Source organism: Mytilus galloprovincialis, chromosome 4 (genome assembly GCF_965363235.1).
Source record: "Mytilus galloprovincialis chromosome 4, xbMytGall1.hap1.1, whole genome shotgun sequence".
Taxonomy (NCBI): domain Eukaryota; kingdom Metazoa; phylum Mollusca; class Bivalvia; order Mytilida; family Mytilidae; genus Mytilus; species Mytilus galloprovincialis.
Genome location: NC_134841.1, coordinates 71,611,902 through 71,631,965, shown reverse-complemented (window position 1 = coordinate 71,631,965; position 20,064 = coordinate 71,611,902). Strand labels below are relative to the sequence as shown.

General features: G+C 29.5%; 1 protein-coding gene and 1 long non-coding RNA gene across 4 annotated transcripts in view; both read right to left on the bottom strand.

Moving 5' to 3' along the window:
* The window catches only part of LOC143072865 (inositol polyphosphate-5-phosphatase A-like), a 71,012-nt gene extending 65,809 nt beyond the window's left edge, over positions 1–5,203 (bottom strand). For both annotated transcript variants that reach the window (XM_076247990.1, XM_076247989.1), the window contains exons 1-2: positions 4,897–5,203; positions 2,595–2,636 (exon numbers count right to left, since the gene is read on the bottom strand). In XM_076247990.1, coding sequence (XP_076104105.1) covers positions 2,595–2,636; positions 4,897–4,959 — 105 coding nt within the window. In that variant the 5' untranslated portion in view covers positions 4,960–5,203. The remainder of the gene's footprint in view (positions 1–2,594; positions 2,637–4,896) is intronic.
* A 4,792-nt stretch (positions 5,204–9,995) lies between these two features.
* On the bottom strand, positions 9,996–12,672 carry LOC143070741 (uncharacterized). 2 transcript variants are annotated; one of them, XR_012976671.1, is made up of 4 exons: positions 11,689–12,672; positions 11,366–11,437; positions 10,941–11,005; positions 9,996–10,332 (listed from the first exon to the last, which is right to left on the bottom strand). It is a non-coding gene; the product is annotated as an uncharacterized LOC143070741 (long non-coding RNA). The 2 variants fall into 2 exon arrangements; XR_012976670.1 differs by having other exon boundaries at positions 11,366–12,672.
* Between the last annotated feature and the right edge of the window lie 7,392 nt (positions 12,673–20,064).

Below are 20,064 nucleotides of genomic sequence, written 5' to 3'. Positions count from 1 at the left end.
CAAACAGTCAAACTGTGGTGATCTACAAGAACAAGGAAATATTGATAGAGACTTTTATGTCACTTGTCAACAAACAAACAAAAATGAAATCAGGACATGTGATACAACCACTGATTACTTAAAAAAAAATCCATGTGTCACCAATTTAATTTACAAAGTTAGAACAACTGATACTTAAAGTGACATGCTATTCTTTTCTTACTATCTTACAATGACATGAATGAGATGATCATTGAATAAATTTCTCAAGTTTAAGGATAATGATTTTACGCTTCTAGGAAAATACTTCAAAATTATATAATAATGATAACAAACTTCCTGTAAAATTTTATATCTCATTGTGTGAAATGCTACTTTTAAAAGTACATGTATAGGAATGAATCTGTGTTTTTCTTAGAAATTTTTTAAAGAATGGGGGATTGACAAAAGGATGGTGGTGATGAATTTGAAAGATGGGGGTTTATAAACGTTATATAGGTTAGAGAATTTCAAATTTTAAAGGATGGACTCCAAATTAGCCCCAATAAATGCATGGGGGCACCACCCTGAATAAAACCTTCATATAAAACACTATAAACATGTTAAACATTTGAAATGATACATGAACTAGTAGAAAAATTTAATGTTTTGAAATACATGGTATCTTGTTTAATCATTAATTTAGAATCTGCATAAAAATAAAATTAAGAATTAATATTATACACTGTAGACAGCACATGTACTTTGTATAGATTTCTTTTTACAAACTAAAATCCACCTACGCATCCTTTGTTGTTTATTTTATAATTTTGATCTTCTTATTTCATTCATCACATATTTAGGGATTTAATCCCAATACATGATCAATATATATTACAACTTCATTATTGTCAGATATTAACATCCTTTACTTAAATTATCATGCAAGTTATTTTTAAAATATTCATTCACTATTGTTATGCAATTTATTAAAAAAAAATATTCATTCACTATTGTTAAAACTGTCTTCTAACTTTTGAGGTCTAAAGCTTTGTTTTGGAAGTTATACATGTACAGAAACAAAAAAAACATGAAATAATTTATAACCATAATTTTGACACAGAGGAGATATGAAAACACAAATGTTGATTTTAAAACTGCAATACTTTAAAATGTTAACTATGCAATGCCTGTTATTGGTTGTATTAGTTTCTGTTACTGTATATCACATACATTTAAATTTATTGTTTTGTACATTAACATGATTAATCAGGTCTTTAGTTTCTATTTTGTGGCCTTTTATAAGTTGCTTTGCTCTGTGGATTTAGTTCATTGTTGAAGGCCCTACTGTGACCTGCATCTCCTGTCATTTGCTCTGTGGATTTAGTTCATTGTTGAAGGCTCTACTGTGACCTGCATCTCCTGTCATTTGGTCTCTTTTAAAGTGGAGACTTGTTTCACTGACAACAATGCCACATCTTATTTTTATAAAGTCAATCTAACTGAAGTCCGTGAGCTGAAGTCAGTGAAGATACAGGCTAAATAATGTCTATAGAAATGAGATGTGTAGGTAAATACTGATACAACTCAGTTCAGAATATCTTAGACTTACTAATTATCATTAGTGGTCCATGATGGGGGGCATCTTCAATTGACCTTATCATAAACTTAAACATTTAATCTATGGTTAATGTTTCAAAGCCAATAGATCATGATTGATGGGGAAAATCATCTACAGTACATGGATATGAGCTGCATACCAAAAATATAATGCTTTTTGTAAGACAGATCCCCTCAAACTGACATAAATACCAAACGACAACATGTATGTAATTTATACAGGAGATTCTAGCTCAACATACCATGGCTGAGGGAGTAAGGTAGAGGATAGTAGATGAACTAATACATGTACTTATGTAAATGCATTACAATTATTATGGAATTGAAAATATTGGTTCTCATTAAAGTTATTCATTCACAACACTTGACAAATTGTTGACGCTGGTGTCCCTGAAAACAACATGCTATAATCCCAGCTGCACTACTTGAAGAGTTGACACAAAAATAATGCCTGATATTATTTTCCCTATTGTGTGTAGCTGATCTTCCCATTCCTTGCAAATCTGCTCATCTTTCTTCTCATAACATGTATGTGTAGGTTGAATTTAACAGTACATATACTAATGCACCTAATAGATATTTAAAATTCGGTTGGAAGAAGGACGAAAGGATATTGATTTAAACCCCTGTAGAAATGCAAATTTTATTATTTCTGCCCAAGTATCCAATCAAGGTGCTTCAGTACTAATACATGTAATATTATCATATATTATATAAAACGGTTTCCATGTAAAAGTTATACTCAGTCGTGCAAGAACCTCATGGGTAGTCAAGGTCGTTAAACACCCCCGTAGTAGTATGCAAAAGTAATACATTAGCAATGTATAACATCTTCAAAATATCTCTTTCATGTACAACAAATAACTACCATAATTCTTCATTACAAAAACGTTTTACTCTTAAAGATGCAATTTAAATTAGATTTTTGTTATTGGGTTTATGGTGCATGATTTTTGTATAACTCACTTGCAATCATGGTTCACATATATTATGTAATGTGTAAATTTTGTACAAACCTTTAAAAATTCCCTCAGCCAAATCTTCAGCATATGATCAGGCTAAAAAAAAGAAAAAATAGTTTATGAACATAATAACTAAACAAACAACCAGTGCAGATTTTGATAGTACATCATAATACATGTAAATTTTTCTAAAACATCATAAATAAAATTTATCCACAACCAATGCTTACTACCGGTATATCATCAAACATGAATAGTGACTGAAGTGTTTTTCTAAATTGAAATTAGATGGAATTTTAAAGGTAATCTCCATGCATACATGTGTTTAATGGGATACATTATCATTTATTGTTAATTTTCCTTTCATAAGTGATGATCATGATGATGTTCAATTGACTCTGTCTTATGAAGGGCAAATTGCACCCATTAAACATGAAATAAATATATAAAATGCATAATGACATGAATTTTTTCATTATTAAAATTTCAATACTTGTACATGTAATACTTGACAATTTAATATAAAATTTGTATCCAACATCATTCATCTCACTTTAATGTCAGGCAAATGACTACCAGTCTACCAAAAAAAACATACAGAAACAAAGGGGAGAAAAAACTACTATAAAACTGCCTTAATTAACAAGTTGGGCAAAACATTTTTATCACTTGTTGAAGATGTGCACCTTTCTAAACAAATCTAAATTAAACTTGAATAAAATAATGATTGCTTGTTAATTGCTAAGTCCAGAGGCAATTATTTAATGCAGAAAGAATGAATTAGTAAATGTACAATGACAAATTAATAACACTTTTACCCAGATTTGAGATATTTATTGAACAATTGAGGACCCTACAGGAGCACATACTCAAAATATAATGATTTCATAAATGATAATGTTTTTATTAAATTGACATATTTTACGGTTTATACATTTAATCCTCCTGTAGTAATTTTTTTAAACATAGGTAAATTTAAATTTTTGTTTTTTGCTTTTGTTGTTTTTTTACTTTTAAACTAAATTTGTAGTCATACTTTATTAATTAGTGATTTATATATTTGGTTATCTTAAAACATATTTCAAATGTATTTTGTGACATCTTTGTGATTCTAGCTCTTAATAAACAGATCCTAATTTGCCACTTGCTGCATCTATACTTTTTTGAGATTTGAAAAAGATAAATTTTGAGCTTTATATTAATTTGTGGTTGAAATTGGGAGTATTTTAATTTCTTCTTTTCAACAAATTTTATAATAAAGATTAGCTAAAAGTAGGTAAAGCCGACCAGGAAAGTTAAGGGGGTTACAATAAGAGTGTCATATTCCACATTTTTTTCAGATCAAATGTAGCTTGATGTCCAGTGGCAAATATTTTATGTGTGTTCAAGACGATTCAGAAAATGAGGATTCAGTTTTAGTTTAGAGTTTTTAGAAATGACTTCACCTACATTCTGAAAGCACAACCTTCATATTTTCTTGTTTATTTACAATAAACACTATTTTAAGTTTGATTTAAAATATAAAATGTTAAACAAGCAAGCAAATTACTAATAATAAATTTAAATACTTTAATTAGTTGTAGAGGTTATTTTATCTGTTATGTAAATTTATAGCTATAATAGACCTATACTTTAAAAAAAAGTTATACTGAGTCTGATATATGCTCCATTGTTGTATATATAATGAATATCAAGAGAGAATAATGATACCTTTCTTTTGCTAAACTAAAAAATAAATTAACACAAATAAAACTACATGTACTTCAACATGTTCAAGAAAATCAATGAATCAGATTTTTACTTTTTTGTTAGTTTTTTTTTTTTTTTTAATTTGTAGCCTTACTTGAAAAGTTGAAAAAAATGAATAGCCTGAAAGTAAATAAAGTTGGAATAAAACTGTAGAAAATTGGAAAATAAAGAATATTCTGGCCGAAAAAAGTATTTGCATGTTCCTAAAACAACTTTGGGATATGGTCACCAAACTCGTTACTGTATCAGTTACCCGATAGATTGAGGAGGACAAATAATTATGAGGTCTTGCAAGGCTATTTTCAAATTTTTTTCTGACACCTGAGACACCTTCATGTCCCAGAATTTTATAAAAATAGCATTGCAAGATGTCATTTTTATTTGGACTAGACAAATCAGATAAAGTTTTGATGTCAGTCCATATTTCCAGTGAAATTGTAATTATAATTGCCCTCAGGTGAGCAGCACGGTATGGTCATTTTCATGACATACTGACCTGACGATACGTATGTCATATGTTGTATAAAAAGCATAACATTACTTTGATTTTTACACTATGCAAATATTTAACTACCAGACGATCGATTATATTTATGTTTATACGTACATCTTCAAATATAGACCCGACATTAGCTGTAACAAGCAGCATTCGGGGATAATTCCCTTCCATAATAATTTTTCACTTCATCTATGCTCGTGCAAAGCAAGTTACTCAAATAATTGTTTGCATTGAATTTGTTGTTTTTCTACATCACATAACTATTGCACTTTACAATTGGAACTATTTCATTGTTTGTATCTGCTCTATGTTTTTATTTCACGAAATGACACCTGTAAACAACGATAAAATCCAATTCAATACACAAATTGTGTATTCCTGTTTCTCCATCGAGCACTAACTCTCGATTGACGTCACTTCTCCTTTGACAGCGCCATCTATAAATAATACACCGTAAAGTACCGTAAGACTTCGTTTGTACAAACGGTGGGAAATACGATTTCTTTTTAAAATTGATCATTCTAACATTGTGAAAAGGACATTGTAGTGATGACGCGCTGTCAATTTAGCTTTATTTATCCACATGGTATCAGAGACATATAATTACATATGTACACAATGTATTATATGTCTTTGATGGTATCATAATGACATTTATTACACAATCCTTTCATGATCTTACATACTATGCCGACTGCTAGTTGTATTAAATTTTTACAATACAACTGTATCTATACTAGTTATTGAGCATCATTGAATGTACTTTTTTCATTTGGTTAACTCAAAACTATTGTCTCATATAGGTTGTCGTGAATTTTCGAAAGTTCAAAAATATTTAGAAAATGGAAAAGCAGACTTTCAGAATTTTCAGTTGTGCATATTTTTAAAGTCAGAAAATTTGTCTTCAAGTACTTTTATTAAAAAAAAATTACAACACACTTATCTTGTTCATGGTTTATATGACTCATTTACAAAGGTATTTCACTTGACCCACATATTTGATCTTTCAGTACTGTAAATTTTTAATGTTATTTAAATCTAAATATGTAAAAATTAAATAATAGAATCTGAAACTAGATGTTCATGTATCAAATATTATACCTTTTCAAGACAGAATAGACAACTCAAACACGCCTGAACAAAAAAAAGTGTACTCAACTTTCTCATTTCGATGATATTGCTTATTTGGTGGATTTTTTTTTAATAAAAAAAAATTGTCACTGTGGGAAGCGATGCTAATTGAAGCTTCAAAAATATGAATCTATTATATCTTTCTATTGATTTTCTAAGGCGGAATATATGGCTATGACAAAAAAGATCCACATGAATTAATTTGCCCCACAATCGACTGCTTTGTAAATTTGTCTATAAAACACATACATGTATAAGATGAATAAAGTACTAAATTATGTAACATTTAACTCTTAAAGCCCACAGAACAGAAGTAACCAATTCAAATTTTCCAACTTTGCCTGTTTCACCTTCTCTTACAAATAGTTCGATTTCTGTTGTTTAATTTAAACTTGGTTTCCGCCTGAAATACATCATCTTCCTTTTATCTGATTAACAACTTTTTTCTACGCTAGTGGAATTAATGTTGACCCTATTCAATTATACCATGTCCATGATGGATATGAGATGTGCCAAAGCTTATTGAAGGGGGTTGGGCCAAATGATATCCATGGAACTGAGATGTGCCAATACTTATATACTTATAACAAATATCATTAATTTACCTTTTGTGGTTCCCAATCATAAAGGCATTTTATAGCTGACTATGCGGTATGGGATTTGCTTATTGTTGGAGGTCGTACGGTGACCTATGCTAGTAGTTGTTAATTTCAGTGTGTCATTTGGACCCCTCCGTGTCTTTTATCCAGGAAAACAACTCAGATGTGCTTCTTTTAGTTAAATGGTTAAAATTCTAAAATACATATTACGTCACGATTGATTGATTGCCAGTTTAGTCCTCAATTCCAGTGACAAACATTTCGTGATGTTCGGGACTAGAACAGATAAACAATTAAAAAAAACCCTTAGTAAACAAGATCGGATGAGAAACTTTCTCACAAATTAGTAGAGATCTTCCTCTTATTAAATATGACCATATATTTTAGCAGAGACATATAATACAGTGACCTTTGAAATGTTGACCTAAAAATCAACAATCTCATTATATGGGGCATATATTCCAGTAAGGTTGCAATCTGATATAAATACGAGTATGGATCTTTAAAAACAAAAAGAATGATAGAAGGACGGACAGACAAACAGATGCACGGATTGACAGACAGGAACAAATCGCAGTCATACGTACCAGGGTCGTAACTAGGGTTTGAATTCAGGGGAGGCAGGGGTTTGGGGGCCGCCGACTGAGACCCCCCTTAGAAAGAGGGGTTGGGGCGCAGCCCCCGCCGATTTTTTTCTCTCAGTAAAATGGCTAAAAATGACCCGTTTTCCTTCGATTTCCTTTCTTTAAGAAACATCAGTATTGCTTGAACCTGGAAACATTTTTTATGCAAAAACAAGCTGAAATTGCTGTTCGGGGTGAGCCAAGGCTCCGTCTTGAAGGCCGTTGTTTGACCTATAATTATTACATTAAATACATTGTGACCGCGGATTTTTTTTCTCAATATTGCTAAAAATCACCCGTTTTCCTTCGATTTCCTTACTTTAAGAAACATCAGTATTGCTGGATCCTGGAAGCAATTTTTATGCAAACAATTATTATCTGTATTTAAAGATATTTTTGTTAGAAATCAAACTGGTAAGTTAAAAAAAAACCATATACAGCAAGATCATAGAACGCAAGATTTTTTTTGATCGAGGACCTTGAATTTCAATATTGTTGAAAGCTGAACAGACATGTATATAACTACAACCAGGGACTTTCTATACTAGTATATACTTAGTATAGAAAGTCCCTGCTTCAACGAATGGGAGTGTTTAACTACTGAGGCATTGACCATAATGTTCTCGTACGATTGGGAGACGTTAAGAGATGACCCAACAGCTGATTCAGCCAGTAACGAATTTCCGATATCATAAAAGATTCACAATACAAAGGGAACTTCCTCTGCCTAATTGAGCCCCTAAATAAATGTAAATAGTTAAGGTTTATTTAAAATTGTCGAAAGCATTGCTGCAAAGTTTCATATGTGTTCTCGAACGAATACTGAAACGGTTCACTTTCGATCAAAAATCCGGAAAATAACAGATATGTCACGTATCATAATAACACTGTTCAAACTGTAAACTTGTGTTGTTTATAATATAAATTCAAGTTCTTCGTGTACATATTGTCAGTATTTCATTTTATTACTTAAAAAAAAAAAAAATTGGTGTAGACAATTCAGGGGAGGCAGTTGCCTCCCCTGCCTCATAGGTAGTTACGGCCCTGCGTACCATTAGTAAGTAAAAGTCTGTATATTAGGAACACAAGTTAAGATGAATAGCAAGGACTACCACTAGAATTCGTCGGATTGCTGATGAGAATGGATCAGACTGGATAGAGACAGAAAATATCCCAATAAACCATCAGAGAGTTGTTGCAGCTGTTTTTTAACGTGCAAAGTGTGGAATGCACCTATGGGATTTAGAATTTGGTGAAATTACTAACTTCTTTTGAATAGTGAAATCCCTTGCAGGATGGAAAGCCTTATACTTATTCTACTTAATTAGCAACCAAACCGCTTACAGATTTCCAGCAAGAGACCATTTGTTATTGTCAGCAATCTTTGCATTTGATAGAGAAAAATAAATACGGTCTTGCTATGTTTAATACTGTCGTTTCTTTGGTGTAAACTGGGACTAAAATTTATAATGTTGTAATATAATACCGTGATTTTAGGACGTAAAATCTATCACAAGCCACAAAGCTATGATTATGTGCTGCTTATTCAATATTTTGACTGAAGGTCACACCATATTTACCATGCAAGTATGACATTCTGCCAGTTTCTATGAATTAAGACCTAACACAAAAAGATTTTTTGACCCATTCAGATTCAATTCAGTGTTTGTCCTCAACATGCACGAAACATTTGCCACTGGACATTTAAAAAACATCTACAAATCTATCAATTCAGCATACATATTAAATTAAACAAGAATAAAATCACTGCAAAAGTTATATATAAATATGACTTTTTATTTCCCTCAAAGAATACAAAGCTCTTAAATTGTTGTCGGCCACTGATTCAGCAACCTTGGTTATATGTGACAGCCAGTATTAAGCAAAATCACAAAAGAGCTCAACTCCGAGGAAAATTCAAAATGGAAAGTCCCTAATCAAATGGCAAAATAAAAAGCACAAACACATTAAATGAATGGAAAACAACGCTCATATTCCTGACTTGGTACAGACATTTTTGTTATGTAGAAAATGTGGATTAAACCTGGTTTTATAGCTAGCTAATCTTTCATGTAATTGGTGGAGGAAGACGGAACTAGTACCTGGAGAGAATCACAAATCTTCAGCAATTAAAATCAAACTCAGTCAATCCTTGGCAATCATATCGGAGTTAATCCTTCCAATAACCAGGATTCAGACTTGCATCTAAGTTGAAAATTACTAGGTGGAGCCAACTAATGTCCATGGAAATGAGATATGCCAGTGCTGATACAACTGCATACCAAATATAATTTTAGCAATCACTGGTGGTTCCTCATATAAACTGAGACCGAATTCCAAACTAATGTATCGTTTAAGACACCGGAAACAGCATATACCCATGTCTCGCTTTTTGACTCTATTGAGGCAAGAAGAAAACCTTTTCATTTTTTTATAAATTAACCATGACTGCACTAGTTCACGCTTAATCTTTTAAAAAATCCTGTTTGCAGATGCTAAAGTATAATACTAACTCTTTTTCAGTTGGTCCTGATAATTTTACCCACCAAACGAGGAAAAAATGTGTTTCCATGGACCAGAGATATAAAGGGGGAAAAAGGGATTGAACACCAAATAATTTTGAATAAAATGGATGCAAATTATAGGTATTGCCTAAATGTGTACCAAATATCATTGACTTACAATGTACTGTTAAAATTATCTTTCATCATCCTTAAACACATGCATGATTAAAATAAATTCAGTCTATAGACATGACTGAGGATAGCAGGGCTCTAGCAAAACTGCAAGCATTGTTATGCTTAGCACAGGCATCTCAATTGTCTAACAAATAAATAAAAAAGTTCATGCTAAACATAGTTTTTATTTCATCACTGATTATATTCTATGTCCTAGTTGTTAAATATAAGTTTCTTGTTGAATTATATCATATTTCTTGGTCTTCTTTTTGTTTGTTTTTGAAGTCCATTGTTTTGCACAACATATTCCTGAGTCTGTGGTTTTGTTTAAGTTGCTTCACTTGCACAGCTTGTTCCTGAGTCCATTAGTGTTTAAGTCCATATTCTATCACAGCAAATAATTACAGAGTTGTATTTTGTTACCAAGTCTTTAGACATGTTTTGTGTGTTGATGTCCTTCCTTCATTTCCACCTTTCCCCTTAAAACCCAGAATTGGAAGCATCAAATATTACCTAAAAATGGAATGAAAATTTTTTTACAAGGTTCTTAAAAATAAAAAGGAGAAACAGTTTTTCTATATCACTATTTTAGTCTTCATTCTTAAAAGTTTGAATTATGTTTTGCTGCTAAATTCTTGACTTTTATACCATTTGGTGCCCAAAATGTTTCAAATAGTAATTAAAACTTTTCCATCCTGTGGTTCTTGCATAAAAAATTGAACCTAAGAGTAAGATACAACTGTTATTTCAGCTCTATTTGCAAATCTGATTATTATATTATATTGTATAATATTTGTCCTGAAGAAAAAAATCTAAAATTATCTCCCTTGAAATAATTTTCATCAATGCATCCCCCCTCTTTCCTAAGTATGCTTGTGTGATGCACATATTTTTACATAATAAGTATATCTGGAAAGTGATGAGTTATTAATGAAAAGAAATTCATTGAGGAATGAGTCCTGTCATGTATCAATTAGTTTAGAAGCTATAAAATATATAAACTTGTGAATCAAGGGAAATAACTCATCTGAATTTTTTAACAAGAAAATTTCATACAAGGATACAACTTTACTCTTAACAATGCATTTGTGTACTTTTTTTTTGTAGTAATGCTGACTTACCTAAACATCAGGTAAATTTCTTCTAATTGGCACTTTGTAAATATTGAGGCCAGCATTGAATGAAGCTGTAAAAATAAATTATCAAAATGTGTACTGTCCAGACATGCTTTATATATATTTTTTTTCTTCAACTTCAAATTGGTAGCATTATAAAATTAGCCTATTACTCATTTCTATTCTAGATTTTTTTTAAAAGTCAGCCTTTGTTGCAACAGTCTACTAAGAATAATTTTCAAACAACAAAAATCTCGCAAGAGTATCACATCCATTATTCAGATTGGAATTTTTTTATTATGTGTTTTCTCAGTATAGTAAAAAATAAGAGAGTCGTAATGTCCCAGTCAGATGGATGACTAGGACTTATATGAGTGATGTGACCATCATAAACTATATATAACCTTCCTAAATCTTTAAAAAAAGATTACCTCAAGTTTTGCATTTAACCATTTTAGAATTGAGGAAAAAATCTTTTGAACTTCCTGTTTGCTATTTTCATCCTGAAAAAGCAAAAAGTCCAAATTTCATTTGCTTTACGAAAAACAGAACAAAACATACTTAATTTAAAAGTTTAAATAAATGATGTTAATGATATCTACAATTAAATTCTTAACTTTTAAATGGTTCTTTTACAATTTCTTCTGATCATTATCATGAAGTGGCACCAGTCTTTTCTTTAATACAATTTAAGATTGAATGAATGCAGCAAATTGAAAATTATTTTCTGAATGATTTAAAATATGCTATTTACTGTTCTGTTGATGGAATGTTTCTCATTCTCAAGTCTACAGAATGTTTGACAGCAATGTACCTCAATTTCTAAAAACACTATGAAAATAAAAGTATAAAATTCATATCTATCTTTAATTACAAAAAATGTAGTATTTTTTAGTAGGAAAATAATATCAGGTCTAATTCAACATAGAATTGCTTTTTGAAAAAGAAGATAAATTCTCCCTGAAACAATAAATTACAAATTAAATAAATTAAATAAAATTCTTTTAAGTGGAATTAAATTTGAATATGTTCATTTGTTACTTCCCCTTAAAGATTTAATCAAACCTGACAGAGTAACAAAACTAAATCTTTTCTTTCTTTAGATGAAATATTTTTCAACAAACCTGAAATAAAACAGGATGTATTTTCCAAGTTCTGCAGAAACATTGAATTACCTATTTTGTGTGATGTCTGCATCTGATAAAGGATTTTAAAAATTGATGGCTATAGATTTAAAAACTATTGGGTGTATTTAGAAAAAAAAAGACTAATTCCAGAAAAATTTGCATACATATTTATATATCAGAATGCAAGTTATGATTATTGACCTACTCAGTCACACTATTTGCATTTAACAGTTATTTCTGAATTTACAGTAATCCAAAATAAATCCACCCTGTATTCAAATTTAAAAAAAAATCATCTTTACAATAGGTTTTTTTTTAAATCAGTTCACTTAAAAGAATCACCATTCAGTTTTTCTATGTCACAGAATATTGACTGAAATTTATGTTAGTTTTTACAATATTTTACGTTTGGGCCAGTAACAGTAACAATGCTCTTTTTACAATCAAATATCTATTAACAAACTATTAACTAAACTGTATTAACTTTCAAAGCCCTGCAGCAACATTGAATTAACCTTTTTATGTAATCTTGGCATCTGAAAAAGAATGGATTAACATTTGTAAATAGAACATACTTCAAAACTGGCACATAATTTTTTCTATAATCCAGAAAGTCAAATCTACAAAAAGTTCAATATTAAATATGATATGCAAAAAGTTCAATATTAAATATATGATATGCAAAAAGTTCAATATTAAATATGATATGCAAAAAGTTCAATATTAAATATGATATGCAATAAGTTCAATTTAAATGTTTGAAATATATTACTTGATTTTGCCTGCTCCTTAACTTATCAGTTAGCAATGCAATACCGTGAATAATCTAATTTGATCTCTATATTTTCACTCAGTTTACTATATCTTCTTTTAGGTTCCTGTTTTAATAACATTTTCCTGATATTACAGCTTATGCAAAAAAAATTATATCAACACAGTGGCAGATCCAGAGGGGGGGGGGTTTCATGGGGTTGCAACCCCCTTATTTTTGGACGATCAATGCATTTGAATGGTGACATATGGTTGGAATCCCCCCCTTTTTTATCCTGGGTTGCGACCCCCCCTTTTTAAAAATGGCTGCATCCAGCCCTGCAACAAAATGGAATACCTTAAAATAAACATGGAAAAGCCTTGATTTCTTGAAGAATCCGATATGACCATCTTTCTGATTGAAACAAGTCTGCCATCATCAACGGTAAGCTTGTTTTCTTCCATCAGGCCTTTGTTCTGGTAATGGAGATCTCTTGCTAGGATATCACTATCTCAAAATATTCCAACTCGTTGCAGCCAGTTGATGTCCAGTTGGATATATTGCATGCATATTCATGACATTTATTCTAGTAGGTAGCTTTTCCAAAATTGGTGAACTAGAAAACTTTTAAAACAGAAATCATTAGGAGCGGCCGTTACACAACCGTTATTCCCCATAAAGGTAACCCCAGAAACCCTCTTAACAAATGATAAAAACAAATATGGACAAGGATCTCGACAACTTTAGTAATGTAAATGATAATGCACTACTGCAGTACACTGGTTATATAATTTTGAAATAATTACCCCAAAAAATCAAATTGTAACTGCATCAAATGAGAAAAAACTTTTTAAAGCTTAAAATATCTTACAAATAAACTTCAGAAATACATTTCTAAGAAACTCTATAGAAATTAAAGATAATATTTCAACTATCAAACATAGGAAACAATTCAAACCAGCAAAATAGCACAAAATAAAGAAAACACCACTCAGAAATGACCAATGTAGATTAGACATACCAATGACAAAGAAACAATGTTAGGTCTGTTAGATTTGTGGTTAAATGTTAGTACAGAAATGGATAGTAAGTAAGATGTATTTCTGAATTTATTATATGATATTAATTTGCATAAATACAATTACTTTTAAATAAACAAAATTTTCTTGAATTTTTTTAATTATACTGACCTAAACATATATTTATATTTTATTCTTAACACTATCATTAAATACTTAAGAGACCATTCTTGCCACTCCCCAGTGGAGCCAAGTTCTGTTGAATGAACTACAATCTGCAACATAGACAATCTGATTAAAACCAGTCCCCAACTGCCAATGAATGGTGGGGCTTGTTTCAGTCAGACTGCAAAAAAGAAAGATAACACACAAAACACATAATAAAAAATGTTAACATGGTTTATTTATTTATAATGCAAAGAGACAAAATTTTCTTAAATTTGTAAAACTATATTGCAAAATAAAATTTTCTTGAATTTGATGAATAAATATTTAATTTTGAACACTATCATTAAATACTTAAGAGACCATTCTTGCCACTCTCCAGTGGAGCCAGGTTCTGTTGAATGAACTACAATCTGCAACATATTTCATTACAAAATCAAAATTTTCTTGAAATTGTTAAATCATTTTGACCTAAAATTTATATTGATTCTGAACACTTTCATTAAATACTTAAATAACCATTCTTGCCACTCTCCAATGGACCTAAGGTCTGTTGAATTAAATACAATCTGCAGATAGTCAGACTGACTGATTAAAACAAGCACCCCACTGCAAAAAAGAAAGATTACACACAAAACACATCATAACAATCGTAAACATCATTCACTCATTCAAACATGTTATTGCAAAGTCAAAATTTCTAATATTTGTAAAATTATATTGCAAAATCAAAATTTTCTTAAATTTGATGAATTATTTTTACCTAAAATATATTTATTCCTTATTCTTAATTCTATCATTAAATACTTAAGAGCCCATTTTTTGCCACTCTCCAATGGAACCAAGTTCTACTGAATGAACTACTTTCTGCAACAAAGACTTTCTGACTAAAACCACGCCTGCCACTGCAAGTGAACTGTAAGGGCTGGTTTAAATCAAAGACTACAAAAAAGAAAGACAACACACAAAATACATCATAAAAAAGCATAATGTCATCAATTTGTTTAAACATGTGATTGCAAAGTTAAAATTTTCTTAAATTCATAAATAACATTACAAAATCAATTTTTCTTTTGAGTTTGTTAAATCATTTTGACTTAAAAATTATATTTATATTTATTTTAAACACTTTCATTAAATACTTAAGAGCCCATTCTTGCCACTCCCAAATGGAGCCAAGTTCTGTTGAATAAACAATCTGCAACAAAGACAGTCTGATTAAAACCAGCCCCCCCTCCCCCACTGCAAATGAATAGTCAAGGCAGGTTTAAATTAAACCCAGCCCCCACTGCATGTGGATAGTCCGGGCTGGTAAAAAAAGAAAAATTACACACAAAATACATCATTAAAAAGCATTACATAATTAATTTCTTTAAACATGTGATTGCAGTCAAATATTTTTACTTTTGTAAAATTATATTGCAAAGTCAAAATTATCTTGAATTTGTTAAATTATAATGACCTAAAATAAATATATATATATATATATTTTTCTGAACACTTTTATTAAATACTTAAGAGCCCATTGTTGCCACTCTTCAATGGAGCAAAGTTCTGTTGAATGAACTACTTTCTGCAACAAAGACTTTCTGACTAAAAATCAGCCCCCACTGAAAGTGGATAGTAAGAGCTGGTCTAAATGAGCATTCAAAGAAGAAAGATTACACACAAAACACTCAATAAAAAGCATTATATCATTAATACATCTAAACATGTGATTGCAAAATTTTGTAAAATTATATTTAAAGTCAAAACTTTCTTAAATTTGATAGAATATATTGCAAAGTAAAAAATTTCTTGATTTTTTATGTTATACTGACCTAAAAATATAATTATTTTTTATTCTTAACACTATCATTAAATACTCGAGAGACCATTCTTGCCACTCTCCAGTGGAGCTTAGTTCTGTTGAATGAGATACAATCTGCAACACAGACAGACTGACTGATTAAAACAAGCTCCCCACGGCAAGTGGATAGTCAGGGCTGGTTTTGGTCAGACTGCAAAAAAGAAAGATTATACACAAAACACATCATAAAAATCGTTAACATCATTCACTTATTTAAACATGTTATTGCAAAGTCAAAATTTTCTTAAATTTGTAAAATTATATTGCAAAATCAAAATTTTCTTGAATTTGATGAATTATTTTTACCTAAAATATATTTATTCCTTATTCTGAATTCTATCATTAAATACTTAACAGCCTAGTTTTTGCCACTCTCCAATGGAGCCAAGTTCTGTTGTATTAAATACAATCTGCAACATAGTCAGACTGACTGATTAAAACAAGCACCCCACTGCAAAAAAGAAAGATTACACACAAAACACATCATAACAATCGTTAACATCATTCACGTATTTAAACATGTTATTGCAAAGTCAAAATTTTCTTAAATTTGTAAAATTATATTGCAAAATCAAAATTTTCTTAAATTTGATGAATTATTTTTACCTAAAATATATTTATTCCTTATTCTGAATTCTATCATTAAATACTTAACAGCCTAGTTTTTGCCACTCTCCAATGGAGCCAAGTTCTGTTGAATTAAATACAATCTGCAACATAGTCAGACTGACTGATTAAAACAAGCACCCCACTGCAAAAAAGAAAGATTACACATAAAACACATCATAACAATCGTTAACATCATTCACGTATTTAAACATGTTATTGCAAAGTCAAAATTTTCTTAAATTTGTAAAATTATATTGCAAAATCAAAATTTTCTTAAATTTGATGAATTATTTTTACGTAAAATATATTTATTCCTTATTCTGAATTCTATCAATAAATACTTAACAGCCTAGTTTTTTGCCACTCTCCAATGGAGCCAAGTTCTACTGAATGAACTACTTTCTGCAACAAAGACTTTCTGACTAAAACCAGCCTGCCACTGCAAGTGAACTGTAAGGGCTGGTTTAAATCAAAGACTACAAAAAAGAAAGATTACACACAAAATACATCATAAAAAAGCATAATGTCATCAATTTGTTTAAACATGTGATTGCAAAGTTAAAATTTTCTTAAATTCATAAATAACATTACAAAATCAATTTTTCTTTTGAGTTTGTTAAATCATTTTGACTTAAAAATTATATTTATATTTATTTTAAACACTTTCATTAAATACTTAAGAGCCCATTCTTGCCACTCCAAAATGGAGTGGCAAGTTCTGTTGAATAAACAATCTGCAACAAAGACAGTCTGATTAAAACCAGCCCCCCCTCCCCCACTGCAAGTGAATAGTCAAGGCAGGTTCAAATTAAAACCAGCCCCCCACTGCATGTGGATAGTCCGGGCTGGTTTAAATCAGACTAAAAAAAGAGAAATTACACACAAAATACATCATTAAAAAGCATTACATAATTAATTTCTTTAAACATGTGATTGCAGTCAAATATTTTTACTTTTGTAAAATTATATTGCAGTCAAATTTTCTTGAATTTGTTAAATTATAATGACCTAAAATATATATATATATTTTTCTGAACACTTTTATTAAATACTTAAGAGACCATTTTTGCCACTCTCCAATGGAGCAAAGTTCTGTTGAATGGACTACTTTCTGCAACAAAGACAGTCAGATTAAAACCAGCCCCCCACTGCAAGTGGATAGTAAGAGCTGGTTTAAATGAGCATACAAAAAAGAAAGATTACACACAAAACACACAATAAAAAATCATTATACCATTAATTTATTTAAACATGTTATTGCAAAGTTAATATTTCCTTAAATTTGTAAAATTATATTCCAAAATTTTCTTGAATTTGATTAATTATTTTTACCTAAAATATATTTATTCTTTACTCTGAATTCTGTCAATAAATACTTAAAAGCCCATTTTTTGCCACTCTCCAATGGAGCCAATTTCTACTGAATGAACTACTTTCTGCAACAAAGACTTTCTGACTAATACCAGCCCGCCACTGCAAGTGGATATAGTAAGGGTTGGTTTAAATCAAGACTACAAAAAAGAAAGATTACACACAAAATACACCATAAAAAAAGCATAATATCATCAATTTGTTTAAACATGTGATGGCAAAGTATATTTACTAAAATTCAATCATTTTGAACCAACATTTATATTTATATTTATTCTAACCACTTTCATTAAATACTTGAGAACCCATACTTGCCACTCCCCAATGGAGCAAAGGTCTGTTGAATGAACTACATTTCTGCAACAAAGACAGTCTGATTAAAACACCATACACAAGAACATATAAAATGAAATACATAAACATACATCAATATCAATTCTTAGAAGTAACCTATAGAAAATATATAAAGAAAAGAAATAAACATACACAAGAACATATAAAATGAAATACATTAACATGAATCAATATCAAATCTTGGCAGTAACCTATAGAAAATATAAAGAAAAGAAATAAACATACACAAGAACATATAAAATGAAACACATAAACATGCATCAATATCAATTCTTTGAAGTAACCTATAGAAAATATAAAGAAAAGAAATAAACATACACAAGAACATATAAAATGAAACACATAAACATGAATCAATATCAAATCTTAGAAGTAACCTATAGAAAATATAAAGAAAAGAAATAAACATACACAAGAACTAAATGAAATACATAAACATGCATCAATATCAATTCTTTAAGTAACCTATAGAAAATATAAAGAAAAGAAATAAACATACACAAGAACATATAAAATGAAACACATAAACATGCATCAATATCAATTCTTTGAAGTAACCTATAGAAAATATAAAGAAAAGAAATAAACATACACAAGAACATATAAAATGAAACACATAAACATGCATCAATATCAATTCTTTGAAGTAACCTATAGAAAATATAAAGAAAAGAAATAAACATACACAAGAACATATAAAATGAAATACATAAACATGCATCAATATCAATTCTTTAAGTAACCTATAGAAAATATAAAGAAAAGAAATAAACATACACAAGAACATATGAAATGAAATACATAAACATGCATCAATATCAATTCTTTGAAGTAACCTATAGAAAATATAAAGAAAAGAAATAAACATACACAAGAACATATAAAATGAAATACATAAACATGCATCAATATCAATTCTTTAAGTAACCTATAGAAAATATAAAGAAAAGAAATAAACATACACAAGAACATATGAAATGAAATACATAAACATGCATCAATATCAATTCTTTAAGTAACCTATAGAAAATATAAAGAAAAGAAATAAACATACACAAGAACATATGAAATGAAATACATAAACATGCATCAATATCAATTTTTTAAGTAACCTATAGAAAATATAAAGAAAAGAAATAAACATACACAAGAACATATGAAATGAAATACATAAACATGCATCAATATCAATTCTTTAAGTAACCTATAGAAAATATAAAGAAAAGAAATAAACATACACAAGAACATATCAAATGAAATACATAAACATGCATCAATACCAATTATTTAAGTAACCTATAGAAAATATAAAGAAAAGAAATAAACATACACAAGAACATATAAAATGAAACACATAAACATGCATCAATATCAATTCTTTGAAGTAACCTATAGAAAATTTAAAGAAAAGAAATAAACATACACAAGAACATATAAAATGAAACACATAAACATGAATCAATATCAAATCTTAGAAGTAACCTATAGAAAATATAAAGAAAAGAAATAAACATACACAAGAACTAAATGAAATACATAAACATGCATCAATATCAATTCTTTAAGTAACCTATAGAAAATATAAAGAAAAGAAATAAACATACACAAGAACATATCAAATGAAATACATAAACATGCATCAATACCAATTATTTAAGTAACCTATAGAAAATATAAAGAAAAGAAATAAACATACACAAGAACATATCAAATAAAATACATAAACATGCATCAATATCAATTCTTTAAGTAACCTATAGAAAATATAAAGAAAAGAAATAAACATACACAAGAACATATCAAATGAAATACATAAACATGCATCAATATCAATTATTTAAGTAACCTATAGAAAATATAAAGAAAAGAAATAAACATTCACAAG